The 16,327-nt window shown below is 53.1% G+C and overlaps 1 protein-coding gene across 1 annotated transcript in view; it reads left to right on the top strand.

The window, feature by feature from the left end:
• Nucleotides 1-16,327, top strand: part of CACNA1G (calcium voltage-gated channel subunit alpha1 G) — a 133,366-nt gene that overhangs the window by 54,143 nt on the left and 62,896 nt on the right. Inside the window, 4 exon segments of the mRNA XM_080560363.1 lie at nucleotides 10,874-11,025; nucleotides 11,564-11,749; nucleotides 12,859-12,973; nucleotides 13,466-13,621. Of these exon segments, the coding sequence (XP_080416489.1) occupies nucleotides 10,874-11,025; nucleotides 11,564-11,749; nucleotides 12,859-12,973; nucleotides 13,466-13,621 (609 nt within the window).

Raw genomic sequence — 16,327 nt, 5'->3', positions numbered from 1 at the left:
TTAGTTCGTCTGCTTAAAGTGGCGGCGGAGAGCAGAGAGGTGTTTTTCTGTGAACTCGGAAGGCTTACAGTCTGCAGTTTCATAATCTGACAGTTACGAGAGCAGGAATTAGAGTGGAGAGATGGTGGACCAGGCCTTTCTGCGGGGATGATAAACACTGAAACATGTGATTTCTCTTTTACAAGAGCCTTGCCTGGAAGTGCAAGTGATCAGCCTCACCAAATTTATCTTCATTGGCCGATTGTTTGCAAAGAAGTGAGGGGGCTTGAAGAGTACTCGACTCCCTGAATTTCTATATTAAGCTCTCTGCTTATTTAATGAATATTTACCTTGTGGGCTTTTTCACACGAGGCTGGCCGGGGCACACCAGGCTATATTAGGATAAATACTTTCGGGACACGTTTTATGGTGCCGCTGCTTACCAGCACCTTGCCAGGGGGAGAGGCCACAGCAGCAGCTCTGGTGCTCCAGGAGGGATGGGATGGTTGGGGTGGGAGGAAAAGGGTGTCCCGTGTCCCCAGCAGCATGGGGTGGGATTCAGCAGTCCTGGGACCACCCTGGGCTTCAGAACAGAGCTGCTCACCGCTGTAGCCAGGGGAGAGTGGTAAAACCATGGCAGGGGCCTCAGGGTTTCCTCTAAGTTCGTTCAGACAGGGAGCTCACTGACTTTTGCTCAGCATCAGGTTGCTTCCACGAGGCTCCTGCGTGCTCTGAGTGCCTGGCCAGGCTCGGCTGTGCACCCTGGGGCGCTGCCTGTCCTCCCCGGGCCCCCCAGCTCTGCCCCTGAGGGGTGCAGAGGGAGGCAAGCAGAGGCACGAGGTGCACGCAGCACTCAGCGCGTGGCCGCTGCCGCTGCTGGGCAGCACTGTGAAATTTTCCATCAGGGAAACGACAACCAGATTGCTGCGGATTATTAATGTGACTGCTAAAGAGCTTGTTTTTCTACGGAGATGAAGCAAAATGCAGGTAGAAACTATTAGCTTTGGGTAGAGAAATATAAAGGTGATTTAAGGGTAGGCTCCGGGGGATTCTAAATACACTGCTGAACCAATTGACTGATTCGCCTTAGGGAAGCTGAGACTCTGCAACGCTGCGGGTTCAAATGGCTAGGGCTTTGCAAAAGCTTGTTCTGCCACAGAGCAGGAGGGAAATGTGCTGCTAAAGCAGAGGGTTTGTGTGCTGCTTTCCCCCCCAGCCCTGGCTGCGAGCCAGGCTGTGCTCCATAATGTGCTGCTTTCTGTTTCTTAAAGTCCTTCCTCGGAGTGAAAAGCGAAGGCTTAGCACAAGGCGTGATGTTGGACTCCTGAGCAGGGGAAAGAATTCGGTGAGGGCTTCCTTAAGGAAGGGCTTGGGGTTTTGTTTTTGTTTTTAAAATCTGGTTCGCATTGAGCTGCCTGGCTGTGCCGATTTTCCTTGTCTGAACTCGCGTGGTATGAACTATACCCTACATATTCGTTTGTTTAAATAGCGCTTGAGTTTCAGCCACCGTCTCTGTGGTGTTGCACCATTGTTAGCGAGACAGAGGCAAGATCCCAGCCAGAGGGTCCTCCAAAGCCACAATGGCTGGAGCTCGTGGGGACTTGGATCTAGGCTGGGCCAAAACTCTGGGGTCTGTAAAGGAAGAGGAAATTGGTTCACGCCTCTAGGACCCTTTTGTTCATTTGGGGAAAGCAAATTGGAGAGGTGACAAGGGCGAATGGCTTTTTGGGACAGCACCCAAGGAGAGAGGCACATAACCCACGGGAGGCTGTTCTGCGTGGGGGAAGGGGCCGTGCTGACGTTCAGGAGCTCACGGTGGTATCTGAGGCTTAATTCCTCGTGGGTCGTGCTGCAGGCGCCACGGTACAGTTGACGTACAGTTGTCACCAGGAACGTCACGATCTAATAGCTGCTGCGCCATGAAAATACCAGCCATCTGTGCCAGAGGAAAGCCTGCTGGCAAAATGGATTAAAGCACCTATTTATGTAAACAGGAGAGGATGGAGAACGTGGCAGCCTCCCTAATTGGCGGCCGCGGGCGTTAAATTCTCAGGTCTCCAGGATGATGGGGAGAGGAAGGGGCAGAAAGGTCAGTACCTGCAGCTGCGCTGGAAAATCTGCCAGCATGGAGGAGCTACGGGTTCAGGCATCTGTAATGGTCACCCAAACAGCATTTACGTGCTTGTGCTTCTGCCTGAATTCAGCGTGAAGGAAAGACGGGAGCTGAAAGTTATTACCTGCCTGGAAGCCTGGGGACCTCAGGATTTGCTTTGGGTCTTAAGCCAAGGCTGAGTGAAGGAATGCATAAAATGCTTGTAGCAGGGCAGAGACTCAAGACTGAGCTTGGCTCAGCCACTGGGGTTATTTTGTAGAGGTCTGAGCAGCCTCAGCAGCATCCTCAGCCCCTGCACGGGGCGGGAGGGCGAGAGCCCCCAGCCTGGGGGTCTGTGCCTCCTGGCATGGCTGGGAGAGATGCAGCTGCCAGCATGGGGACAGTGCTGTGCCTGCTCCCGTCCCCTTTTTATTGCATTCCCTGTGCTCTGCCCCTGCCCCAGACTCATTAACTGCTGCTCCAGATAACCAGTCGGAGATCAGGGATAAAAGTCAGTTCCCGAGTGACTTGCAGGTTCCGTTTTGTGTGTGCTGCCTGGAGGAACGAGGGTGCTCTGGGCATCAGAGGCACTTTTCTCCCAGGGCTGGGTGCTCAGGAGCACCCAAGTCAAGCCAAACGTGCTGCAGCTGGACGCGGGAGTGGTGGCAGAGGGCAGCTGCAGATTTGTTGGGCACGGGGAGGCGGCTCCTTGGACATCTGTGCGTGCCGAAATGAGATTTTAACAAGTGCTCGTCCACCTCCTTAGCCCTGTGCTTTGGCTGGTCTGCACCCACTTAATAGCTAGCCTGACTTTCTTACTTTGAAGTTTGTAGTTTGACGATTCCTCCTATAAATCTGATTCGTTAGGCTTTGATGTAGGAAGGCCCGTGTGCATGTGCACGCATCCCTCTAAATCAAGGAGAAATCAAGGAGCCCTTCCCCGGATGGCCTCTGCCTGCTCCAAGGAGCCGAGGGGGTCCCACGTTCAGGCACGTTTTCCTTCCTCGAGATAGCTCCACTTCCCCTTTGGTGCATATCCCATTTCTCTATTTAACTCCATTACACATCTCTCCAGCCCCGTGCCAGCTCATCTCAGCCAAGCGATCGGCGCCTTGGCAGCGCAGCGAGGCTTTCCCTCCCTCGGAGCCCGCTGTCTCTGCCCAGGGCTGGGCTTGCAGCTAGCCTCAACTCAATTTTTCAGCGCTACAGCTGCACAGGGCACTCAGACTGTAGGAAAACAAGGTGCCCTATAGATTTGCACGTGTTATATTCAATTAGCTCCCGCTTCAGCAGAAATTACTCTTATTAACGGTTTGTCGTTGGAGACTGGGGGAGTCAAATCAATGCTAATGGAAGTCATCAGAGCTGTTAATCACCAGGATCACTGACTTCAAAACCGGCTCTCCGTTTGTTATTGGGGGTAATTCTTTTTGCGGACCTCAGGGGTTCTTCCGCTCCTTGGCATTTTGAAGGGTTTATGAGGTCTTGTAGGAACTTGTGTCTGTTAATTGACTGGCTCCCCAAGCTCCTTCAGGGCACCGTGCAAAACGCGGTGGTGCCACAGTCCTCACATCTGCTAAAAACGGGGCCCTGCCCATAAAGCAGGCTTCATCCTGGTTTTGGAGATTGCATCCTTTGAAAATTAAAGGAGCTCTCGTGCAGTGGGAAAATGATTATTATTTTTTTTTATCAGGCAATTCAGCTCTCCGCATGCTTTAGGGATAAACCTATGTGGATTCCTTGACATCCACTGAAGTTTTCTTGAGCTCTGCGGATGGGGAGCTCAAAGTGTCAATCCTCTCCGGTTAATTTTGCTCAGAGGCTGGGAACGCTCGGGCTGCCTTAGATCGTATCGTTACAGCTGTTGTTTCAGCTGCCAGCGGCACCCTCGTCTTATCTCTGCTCCGGCAGCGCCGGGAAGAGGCTGCGGCTCGGCGAAACGGCAAAATGATGTGTGCTCCAGAGACCCGCCTGGTGCCCGTGCCGATGACAAGTCGCTGCTCCCCGCAGATAGTCGGGCCTTTCTCTCTGCTCCGACTTTGATTATTGAGGTTGTTCCCCAAGCCGGAAAAAAAAAAAGGGGGGGGGGGTGGAAACGGTGCCCCACGGCCGCCCGTGTCCTCGCAGAGCCCCTCGTGCCCGCTCAGCCCCTGCTCCCGTCTCCCCACCAGGTTTCAGCTCTTTGTTACAGCGGGGTTTCTGCTGATGTTAGGACTCTACCAGCTTTCCCCCGTGGACGCCTGTCAGCATTAGAGATAGCGTTACCGGCACCAGAAACCCGGTTTCAGCAGAACTGGGCAGGAGCTGTACAGACAGCCTTTTCCTTTCTTTTCCTTTATTTTTCTTTTTCCCCTCTCTCCCCTTGGTACCTCTCAAGTACTAATGGGGAGATAAGTTTGGAACTTGGTTTAGATTAACGAGAAATAGAGGGCTTTAAATCTCAAGTACTTACAAGGTGTGACCAAGTGGAAATGCAGCTTTTGTTCAGCTTAAGCTCCTTCGAAACCTGGGCGGAGGGATGAGCCGGTTCATGTTTTTCTTGCATTTTCTGGGATAATATTCATCCGGAAATCTCAAGCTGGGAGAGATAAGGAGCTCAAGCGAGAATATCTGCTGTGTCTCCAGAGAAGGGTGTGGAGAGCACAGCCTGGGGTGTGCAGGGGGAGAGCCGGGTCTGCGGCCCTGTCAGGCTCCTGGGCAGGGCACGGGCTTTGTGGGGTCCCCACCGCACCCCTGTGATGGGTGCAAGGGGACACGGCCCCAAGTGGGGACATGGCCATGACACCCAGCCCCTCCCTGCCCTGGGTCGGGTGGGAAGGGGCACTGTGAGCTGCAGGGGAGGGACAAGGAGGAGGTGAGGTGGTGCAGGGGGTCCCTGTGGTGCAGGCAGCTCGGATTTCCTCAGAATGGAAGCTGCCTGCTTCCTTTTCGTACGGTATTCCTTGGTGTGGCATGAAATATTCAGTCCCCATTCAGCCTCCAACAGAATCCCCCTTTCCCATGCTGTGATGGGATGAAGCTGGGCTTGTTTGATTGCCTGTCAGTCGTTCCCATGTAACAAACATCTCTAAATCCTGGACATCATCCGTTCCCTGGAGCCGGGGGCTGGAGCTGGAAGGGATGGGGACAAGCAGGAGAGGTCCGCGGCCACGAGCAGTGACAAACCCAGGGGCTGAGGCTGTGCTGAGGAGCTGAGCAAAAGCTCTGCCATCCTGCTTTCTGAGTCATTTTCCAGGGGGAACTTTTTCATTTAGACCGGTTTGGCACAGGATCTGTAGGGAAAGCATCGCGGCACGGCGGGCTCTGGTTGAGCGCGGCACAGGTTGGCGCGGCCGGACCAGGACAACAGCTAAAGCCCAAATCCTTCCAGGGAGCCTCAAAGGCAATGAATGTCATGGCTGAAAATATCCACGGATCCAGCTTCTATTTATAAAATAGCAAGCGGGCCTGCAGCTGAGAGGAGCGGCGCTTACTGGGGGGCCTTGAAGTGGATTTAGGGCGGCCGGAGCTCAGCAGGGGCTGCCAGCTCCAAATGCTGGGGAATTGGGCACGGCAGAGGGCAAGGGAAGGGTGCCTCAGGCTGCTAGTTATCTCTGCTTCTCTTCATCTGAATTCCTTGCATTTTGCCCCAGGAATTAGGGTCTTGCTCCTGCCTGGAAGTGGACTCAGTGTGTAGGTCCGTGCCCGCGCGGAGGGTGGAGAGGATCCTGATGGGAGGCGTCAGGCTGAGAAGCGGGGAGAGTCGCGTGTTTGCGTGACCTGTGTGATTTTTCTTATGTGTATATATATATATATTAAAAATCTGCAAGTGATGAGTCAGGAAAATGTTGTCGGTGTTTCCTGGGAAATAGCTGAGGTCGTTATTTTCTTTCTGTGGTATTTTGCTTTAGTTGCCATGGAAATGCTTTCAGAAGGGTTTTATTCTGCAGTCCTTTGAATGGCTTCGAAGTTTTCCTGCTGGTCTGGATCCGCTCACAGCAGCAGAGCCTCGGGCTCAGAGGGGACCTGCCCCCTGCCTGGTCACCCCACGCATCCCTTTGTGCTGTGGCAGGACAGAAGGCTTTTTGCCTCCTGTTTGTGGTACAGGGGAAAGGCCTCTGTTACCTAGGTGGAAATCCAGCCCATCCCTCCTGCCATTGGAAACCTTGCTCAAGAACTTCTATTTGGTTTAAAAAAGGAAAAAAAAAAAAAAAAAGTAAAACACCAAAGTAATGCATTGTAGCTTATATCTGAGTGCTGAAAAAGGGGAAGGTGCTGGCTGAGCTCTGAGACACCCCTTGAGGTGTGTCATTCAGCACCTGGAAGCATTGTCCCTCGCCTCCCCTTAGCTCAGCCGTGCCCTGCGGAGCCGGGGCACCCTCGAGCCACCGTGAATTACTCACTGGCTCTGCTGCTTGTGGAAAGGGGGGGCTTGGGGGGGGCTCTGGGTGCTCCCCGCAGCCTGCATGGGGGCGGAGAGGTGAACGGGATAAATGCCTTATGCAGGTGGAGCTGAAATGTGGGTAAGCCCTCCAAGTCCCCAGGTCTCCAGCCCTTCTCGCCCCTCCTGCACCCCAGCCTCCTCCCCGCCGCGCTCGTTTGCTACGCGGCGCTTATGAGAGGTGCCACGCTGTCCTCTCCCACGGTGGGTGCTGCCAGAGCTCGGCAGTGTGCTCTTGGGTACATCAACAAATCGACACTGCACAGGCACAGGGCTAACAGGGGATGATTTATCCAGGGCACCACGTCTGTGTGTCCAGCGGGGTGAGGTGTCCTGGGGATGAAATTCAGTGTTTATGGGGAGGACTCGTGGGAAGAGCTGGTGTTCCGCGCCATGCCTGAGGTGTGCTTGGATCTTGTTCTTTCTGGGTGCTGTTCATTTAATCATAGGATGCTTTCCTTTTAATTAGTCGCTGCTGCTACTGATGAGGAAATTAGCAGGCTCTTCTCTTAATGGAAAGTGTGACTCCAGCAGATGCGCTGTGATGGAGCGGTGTGCGGGAGGCTTTCTGCGGCACGAAGCTGGGCGATTTGCACCTTGAGTGTGCGGACACACATGGGGCCGTGGTTCCCTGCAACACAAAACAAACCCAGACGGGTTCCTTCTTCCAAATACATCACTTAGTGAAAGGATCGATGCTGCTTACCTCCCTGCCTGGTGGATCCTGCAGGGAAGATGCTGCAGGCTGCTTCCTCCAGCCCCCGGAGCCATCCGTGCCGGGTATCCCTGGCTCGATCAGGTGTGTTGCATCCAGAGCTGGTCAGTCCTGGTTTGATGAGACAGCTAGTGCCAGATAAGGGGAAGTTATCAAAACTGAAGCTGGTTGTAGGAGGGGAGCCCTTTCAATGAACTCGCTTCCAAAAAAAAAAAAAAATCTATTGAAATATGTTGTCGGAGATATTTGAAACATCCATTTGAACGTTTGGGGAACAAAAAGCTCGTGTTCTTCAAGCTGACTTATTTCTATTTTTTAATTTCAGATGATTTACAGTACAGAGCAAATGGATAAGGGAATAGGGACTGAAACGGGGGGAAGGCTTGCAGAAATTTGGAGACGCAGTGTTTCAGTTTGGAGATGCAGGGTTTCAGTTCCCCACATCTGAAACTCCTCTGTCTTGGTTTGGATCGGGTGACAGTTTTAATTCCCACGGGATGAAGAAGCCACTTCCCTGCAGTATTTTAATGATGTCTAAGGAAAGATGCCTGAGACGCATTTTCGATTTCTCTAAGGCAGAAGCATCTCCTTAACAGCCTTGCTATCTGTGTGTCTGCAGCTCCCCGGGAATCCCGCAGCGGGGGCTCTCGGAAGCGCCCCCGGGGCCCGAAGCCCTGCTGCCAGCGGGGACGCACGTCCCCTGCGGCAGGTCCGCAGCCTCAGCCCGCTTCCATCTGCAGAAATAATTCCCATGCGTGTGAAAGCAGCACTTGCGGCCAGGGCCTGGGCGAGCGCCCCAAGGGCTGGCAGCGGTGACGTGTCCCTGGGAAGGGACCCAGAGCCGAACAGGGACCCGGGAGCTGTGTGCTGGGGACTCCCCTGCTGGGAACCACCACGAAACCCCTCGAGTAACTCATGTCACCCCCGCCCGCTGCTCGGGGACCTGCTGCTTCCCAGGAAAAAGTAATTCCACGGCCCCAGAGCGCTTGGAGCAGCCGCTCCCCCCTCGCCTCTCCCCCCCCATGGCAGCACCAGGCTGCCCTGGGGCTGCGCCTTGTCTCTGGCCCCAGGGGAGAAGTCTTCCCTTCCCGTTCCAACCTCTCTTGGCCATTAATCTCGGATTTTGGCTATTCTCAGCTCTGTTTCAGGAGATCCCACTCCTCGTTTTTGTTGTGTGCACCCAATGTCTCCAGCGTTAATATCCTTTTCCTGCAAGGGCAGTAGGAGCGCATGGAGGAGGAGCAGGGTTCAGGTGTTTTTTTGGGGGAAAATGCAACAGGAGATGGGGCTGACAGGGGGCAGGATGCTGATCAGTAGCGGGGCACTGTGGGGGCCTGTCCCCTCTGTGGATGGCACTGTGGGGACATCCATGACCCCATAGTGGGACTCAGTGCTGCGGGCCTGGCTGTGGCCACCAGCTGATTTTGGCCCCCTCTGGTTTCCAAAACGGTCAGGAGAAACTGTGCTTCCAGCCCTGGCAAGGCGCTGCCTGTGTTTTCCCTGGGCACAAAGGACAACGTCTCCGCTTCTGGGGAAAGCAGAGCCCTCTCTGTCCTCGAGCTGTGCTGGTCCCTGAGGAGACCACGCGATTCCCACCCACGGCTTCCCAGAACTCGTCCCCTTTCACCTCTCCGAGCGGAGGCTGAGGTCCTGACCCTGCTGGGAGGGCGGCAGCCGGCAGCGGTGCCCCCGATGGCTGCGGGCACCGCGATGCCACGAGCTGCAAGCTCTGTGCTCCCTGCTCCGACACTGATGGGTTCGGAGGCCGGGCCAGGAGCTCCGTGGTGCCCCGGGTGGCACCAGCCTCCGTGCCTGGTTAGCGGTGCCAAAGGGTGAGAAGGAAAGCCTCCAGGAACCCGCTGCTTTTCCCAACGGCGTTGCTGCAATAATGAGAGCAGCACCGGGGCGCTTCTGAATGAGTTGGCTTTTTTTTTGTGTGACTAATGTAGACTTTTAGCTGTTTGGAATTGTCCTGAGGGGCGACTCGACCTACAGGTTCTTGGCCTATTTGTGACTTTGTGTCTGAGTGCTCCCAGAGGTATACGCTGTTAAAGCAGCGCTGTGTTTAATATCAGGAGCATTTGTGCTTCAGCTCTAGATCACGTCAGGTGTGTGCTTGGAAAGCTCTGGCCAAGGGATCTGCTCCTCCACAAGCGTGTATGAGACACAGGAAGCATTCCAGTTCTCCCCTCACTGTCCCCCCCTTTTTTTTTCTAGTTACTTTTTCTTTTTGATGCTGCCATTTCCCGCTTTGCTACCTTGGCACCACTGCTTTGTCATCACAGGCTCCCACCGGAATCAGCGCAGGTCCCTGGGGTTACACCGGCGTGCTGAGACAGCAGCAGTCTGGTTTGGGTCTCCATCTTCCATCACACTGGGCTTGGAGGAATTGAGCTAAAAGGGCTTGGCCTCGGTGCTGAGACATTGACGTGCAGAAACAAAGAAAGGGAGTTAAAAGCCCATGTGGGTTTTACTGTCTATTTGCCAGTAAAGCTTTGGTTACTGGGGTTTCTCAGGCCTCCGAACCGTGGCTGATGATGCTGTGAGCAAGGTGGTGACCCTGCCCCCAGCCACCCCCTGCTGCTCCCACGCTGCTGGGTTGGGGTTGGGTTTGGGACAGCTCGTGCCGCCCCGTGGCCAGGTGTTGGCAGCTCCTGGCATGCTGTAGGAAGTTTTTGTTGCTGCTGTTGGCCATAAAAGTGTTTCATGGAAGTGGTGGGTGCAGTCAGCATCCCACCCATGTACATCACACCTTGGCTTCTACGCCTGGTGCAGCCGCCCTAAACCCGTGCATCATGAAATTGGGGCTGTGCATTGGGGTTACACGGGGAGAAGGGCTCTGCTGCTGCTGCAGGTTCTGCTCCGGCCTTTCCTGTCGATGAAGAGTCTGATTGTGAACAGACTACACCGTCGGTTTTTGTCTTTTGCCATATGTTTTCCAATAATGCTCGCCCACCCGCCGGGGAAAGCGCAGCGCTCGGTGTCTGCAGGCATTGTTGGGAACCCTCTGCGAAATATGCTAGAAAAACATGAGAGGTATTAATTTAGGTCTAAGATTACGAGAAGTCTGTTTGTTGTGGTTTTTGTTGTTTGTGTTTTTTCATACCTCTATTTTTAGATTGCCATTCTGAAATGCCAGGTTTGTGCCCTTTTTGCAGGAGAGGAATTCAGGGCTTGCCGGTAATGAGGTTTTATTGAGACGTTTCAGGTATAACACCTAATGTTTCTGCTCTTGAAAATTTGAGCTCAAATCTTTTGATGAGACACTAAATAAAAAGGCAGGCTTGAAATGCTGTTTACGTGAGAACCATCCAAGTTTCCTTTCTGTTTAAGGAGACTTGGAGGATATGAAAACGTTGAGGCTCGGTGCGTGATGCTCTGATGTAAACCTCCCATGGTGGTGCTAAAGCTGTGCTTAACGTGAAGTCCACGTCTGGATTTACTTCCCCAGCTTACAACAGACATATAAAACTTAAATACTTGAATGGCATTTTTTTTCTCTCTCCTGGGCTTTCAGCGAGCTGTTGCCACGTCCTCCTTATACTGTTTCCACCAGTGTCCCTACCCCTTCCGTGGGCTGATGTATTTCAGGTGTAAGTGCATGTGCCTAACAAACAGAGCGGTCGGAGCTGCTGATCTTGTCCCTTTCCTCCCCTTCCTTCCCTAGCCGGAGGAGCTTACCAATGCCCTGGAGATCAGCAACATCGTCTTCACGAGCCTCTTTGCCCTGGAGATGCTGCTGAAAGTCCTCGTTTACGGTCCCTTCGGCTACATTAAGAATCCATACAACATCTTTGATGGGATCATCGTGGTGATTAGGTACACAACGAGAGCTTGCTTTATGTGTGTTTCCCCTCGTTTGACTGGTTCATTAAAACAGAAAATAATGAAGAGTGGGCATAAATACCTTCCTATGTCAATTCTGTAAATTACTGCACTAAGATACAATTACTAATATACGTCTTGGGGTTATTTTATGGCCATTTTAGAGAGAAGCCTGCACAGAAAGCTATCCGTCCTGATGTCCTGGGAAGTCTAGCATCCAAGTGGCACAACCAGTGCCCAATTAAGTAGCTGTCTGGCTTTTGGCACGAGCAAAGGCTGTAATTGCACCTGCAGCTGCAGCCGCTGATTTGCAGGCGTGATTTTGACACTCTGGTGGGGCTCTGCTCCTTGCGAGCCTGGACGGCGTCCAGCCTGCAGGAGGCATTGGCAGCTCCTCTCTGCCCGGGGCCAGCTTCCCGCTTCCTATCCTTCTTCCCTCTGAGTTTCTCCCTCTCCTTTGCTTCCTCTCCTCTGTGCCTTTGCGTTGGGCATTGCCTTCTCATCCCACATTGGCCTCTTTTTCCCCTCTCAGCGTGTGGGAGATCGTGGGCCAGCAGGGCGGGGGCCTCTCTGTCCTGCGGACCTTTCGGCTCATGCGAGTGCTGAAGCTGGTCCGCTTCATGCCCGCCCTCCAGCGCCAGCTCGTCGTCCTCATGAAGACCATGGACAACGTGGCCACCTTCTGCATGTTGCTGATGCTCTTCATCTTCATATTTAGGTGGGTGTTGGGTGAGAGACGTGGATCCCTGGTCCTGTGGTTGCTCTGGGTGCTCAGGGGTCCCTACCAGGGCTTGTCTGAGCGAGCGGCCCCATTTCAGTCCAGTGCTGGCAGCGGCTTGCTGGCTGATTCCTCTTAACTCTGGCCAATTGAGACGTCTGTCTTTGCAAGACGATTTGCAAGGAAAATCTTTGGGCTGGAGGATTCCTTGACATCCCCCCAAGACAGCAGTCCTGTTACTTACAGATGAGCAGAAAGCCAGGTGCTAAAAATACTGCCAAGGAGAAGGGCAGCGTTCCTAAAACACAGCCAGCTGTGCTGGTGCTTGTGCTCTGGCCTGGCCTCTGTGCAGAAGTGAGGATCTGCAGTGGGGATGTTAGAAAAAAAGCTTGGTGTGACCCGGAATTTTTGGGTTTTGGTCTAGATTTCACAAAGAGCCTGGCCCTTGTAGCAGCTGCTTCTCCTGCAACCCGAGGGCTGACAAAAGCCTGTCCTTTCATGGAGCAATGTTCCTTTCCCCAGTGAGACACTTTGCTCGAAACACCGTTTGCCGCCGTGGTGCTGAGCAGAGCTGTGAATAATTTGATTATTCAGGTTACCGGCCGAGAGCAGGGGAAAACAAATCATTCTTTTAGCATCAGTCTGAAATGAAAGGTATTCTGTTTTCTTGTCAAAATCAGGAAAGATGTTGTGGGTCCCTTGATAGGTTTCATTGAGGCATTTCACAGGAACCCTTTTTGTCTTCCTAATTCAATTTAAGCCTGTTTTGCTGAAAATGTGTCATTGCAAAACAGAAAGTCAAAACATTTTGTTTAGAAAATGTTGAAACAGAATGTTTTGACTTACAAAAAAAAAAAACAACAAAGGAGAAGAAAAAGAAGTATCAGGCATGCTTTTTGGCTGAAACCGTGTGACAGGTCTGACCCAAATTCACAGTCCGTTTGCGTGATCTTGAGGTATGTTTTTCAGTGAATGAATGATTCATCTTAAAAAAAAAAAAAAAAATCAATAAAATGTTGCCTGGCTGAAGTCAGGAGGCACAGTCAGCCCTGCCGTGTGGCTGCTCCTCACCGCCGGCCCCCGTTCAGCCCGTGCGCTCTGCCTTGCAGCATCCTGGGGATGCACCTCTTCGGCTGCAAGTTCGCCTCCGAGCGAGACGGCGACACGCTGCCCGACAGGAAGAACTTCGACTCCCTGCTCTGGGCCATCGTCACCGTTTTCCAGGTACAAACCAGAAAGCACCCAGCTCGTGTGCGTTTTGGGGCTGCGGGGGCCGGGGGTGCTTTCCATGGCATCTGACAGAGCTTAGCGAAACTCCTTGCCACGGGAGGGAGAGGACCTTACACCACGAGGGAGGGGACAGAGGGGGTTTCAGGCCATATGAGCAAATAAATCAGAAGGCTAAAGAGGAGAAACCCCAGGGCAGGAGTTGCACGGACATGCCCCTTGGTGCGGGGGGGAGCCAAGGAGCGTGGGGGACGGTAGCTCCTCCAGCTCAGGAGATGGCTTGGGGCACGTCTGTCCTCCGGAGGACTTGTCTTCTGGGCAAGCAGAAGCGTGAGCCCTCTTGCTGAAGAAGCACTGAGCTGTGCTGAAATAACGACTGTGGTTATAGCTGTGGGTGGCAGCCCAGAAGTGGGGTGCCTGTCTGTGTCAGCGGACACCCAGCGCGCTGTTCTCTGGTGCCTCCATTTTCCTGATACGTTTTCTCTGCAGATTTTGACCCAGGAAGACTGGAACAAGGTCCTCTACAACGGCATGGCATCTACCTCCTCCTGGGCTGCTCTCTACTTCATTGCTCTCATGACGTTTGGGAATTATGTTCTCTTTAACCTGCTGGTGGCCATCCTGGTGGAGGGTTTCCAGACAGAGGTAATGTCCTCACGCTCGTGCCTTTGCTGTCTTTTAAAGTTTTCAGGGCCTCCAGACCAGACCCAGGAATTCTGATTTCTGAAATGGGCAGCAATACATCTACAGCAGTGGCACATGAAAAGAAGTGGGGAAAATATAAGGTCTTTTCTTTTTTTCCCTTCTTTTTCCTTAGTTAGGGTGCAATTTAATACAGCAAGCCCTTTAAGTGAAGGGCTTAAATGAAAGGCATTGTTAGCGTTAATGCAGGAGGGAGAATTCAGCGGTGAGTCAGGCACTGCGGATGGGATAACTGCTATGACAGTGTCTCTGAAATGCTTCTTGCCGTGCTTGTGAGCTAGATTAAAACCCCTCCTGAAAACTTACGCAGGCTGCCGGGAGATTAGTCTGATTGCCTATTTGATGGTCTGCGCTGATGGAGCTCCTCTCATCCCCAGCACTGCAGTGCTCTCCCCAGTTTAACTTGACTGGGTCTTCATCCCTGCCAGCTGGGAACCTCCACGAGGCAGCTGTGGGCTTCCGTGAAGGGCAGGGGGGGTGGTGGCTTTGAGCTGCACATTTTTCCCCCAAACTGTTCAGCTGGGAACGAGCGAGCATGTCGGCCAGTCCCCAGCGTGGGGACCTGCCATGCCCACTGCCCTGCAGGGGTTGTCCAACTGCTGAGATGGTCGGTGGGAGCAAGGAGATTTTGCATCCTACCTGGGGTTTAGGGAGGGATATATACCCTAAAACCATCCACTGGGATCTGCTTGTACGGGCTGTGCTTCTACGCGTTATCTTTGCTTTTTATTAAGCGTGCTGGGGTGACTGAATATTATTTAAGGTTTGTTGCTTATCATCCTATCCTACCAGCTTATGAAGGGCTATGCACAGAACCGTATTTATTTTTATTATTATTAATTTTTTTTTGCAGTGCAGTTTAGAGTTACGTTAATGGGGTCATACCAGGAGAAGATAGCTAGAAGATTTTTTTTCTCTTTTTCTGTATCGTCTCTCTCTGTGTTGGTGCTTTCCTGTTTAATTGTTATTGCTGTAGCTGTTGCTCTCTGTAACTCCCCCCCTGCCATTCAGCCGAAGGGAAGGTCACTGCCAGGTTCTCCTCAATAGCTCGATGTTCCCTTGCCCGAGTGAGAAGAGGTAAAATCTCCTTGTCTGCTTGCAGAGTGGTGACGGCTTTGAAACCCACCCTTTGCTCAGGCTAGCAAATTGATTCTCCAAAGGTCACCCAAGTGGAGGAGCCCCCTCAGCCCCCACGTCTCGCTGGCCAGGGCTCAGCCTTGCAGTGTAGCGTCCCCTTTTCTGCCCCCCAAGTCCTCAAGGGCGGTGACACCCTTGGCCAGCGCCAGCTCTGCAGCCTGGCCCCACGCTACGAGCACCCCGAGCTCGCCCGCAGCACGCTCCCACCCGCACACCCCGCACGCCCGTGGTGCTGGGCAGCAATTTCTCACGCTTGCTTTGCGGCCAGCTGGTCCCGCGGCACGGCTCGCTGTAAGGTCATGCCCTGCCTTAATGCTCTGCGATTTTATTCCTCCAGCCATGTCCTTAAGGTTATGTCTTCCTCACGCTGCTACCAAGAGGCGAGCACAGGTCGCTGGGACCAGGACCCAGCGCAGCCTCCGAAGCCCAGACCCCTCTCTGCCTTTCGGGACTAATTCTGCCCAACCATGGCAATTTCGATGGGCTCGCACCCGATTTGTGTAATCTGCGACTCTGCTTACAGTGCTGTTTGATGTCTCAGCCTTTAGGATGGCGTTTTAGTAATCACCTTCCTTCCACGTCCTTGTTATCCTGAGCTCTCAGCGCTCCCCCAGTAAATGGAAACGTGATAAAGACAAACCTCGGCCGAAGCCGAGCTCTCCGCAGCAGACGGGGAGCGAGCACATGCCGAGGCCAGGAGCCTGAGGTCACCGCGGTGGGAGCCAGCACTGCCGCAGCAGACGGACCCTTGCCCGCCAGCTCCAGCCTCACAGCTTTGTGTTTATTCAGCTTTGCTCCTCCAACACATCTCATTCTGGTTTTTGCTAGCAAGCGCACAAAGGCTCCTCTCCGAAGCAAAATTAATAGAGAGATCATCACTCGCTGTAAACAAACCCCTGCATCTCTCTCCAGTGGTTGCACTCAGCCCTTCTCCTGAGTTAGGTGTTTTTCCATTCTCCTTCAGCTGTCTGGGCTGAAACTCAATCCCAGGGCTGCTGCCTTTATCTTCCCGGTCCTTGACTGCCTTCCCTCAATCTGCGAGCACCTCGTTAATTTTAGTGCATGGCTTTGCAGCCCCAGTTGCTAGGCAGCAGATGTATATAAGCAGTTGGGAAACAAAAAGGACCTGTTCCAAACTTTGAATATGGAGCAATATATTTTGCAGGGTTGAGTTTCTTTCCCTTTCTTTTCTCTCCTTTTTTTTTTTTTTTGATAACCTGCTTCTCTCGTGCAAGAGGCACACGCAGGACTTTATGCAACGCGGTTATTTTTGGACGCGTGCTCTCTGATTTAACTTGGGTCTGGCGTTCGTGCGGGGAAGGTGAGCAGGGGACTCCGTTTGATGGAGCTGCTAATTTGAAATCGCTGCCTGAACTCTCAGGTCCCTGCCCTTGGGATTTCTCTCTTCGAAGCAAACAATGACTCCTCTTTGTCAGACATAAAGCTCCTCTCCCGAGGGACTTCCTGACAATATTATCTCCAAAGCGTGTTCTTCCCATTGGCGATCCTCCC

Source organism: Anser brachyrhynchus, assembly GCF_964034855.1.
Source record: "Anser brachyrhynchus genome assembly, chromosome: 18".
Lineage (NCBI taxonomy): Eukaryota > Metazoa > Chordata > Aves > Anseriformes > Anatidae > Anser > Anser brachyrhynchus.
The sequence above is the reverse complement of the archived record's forward strand: the minus strand, read 5'-3'. Positions and strand labels throughout refer to the sequence as shown.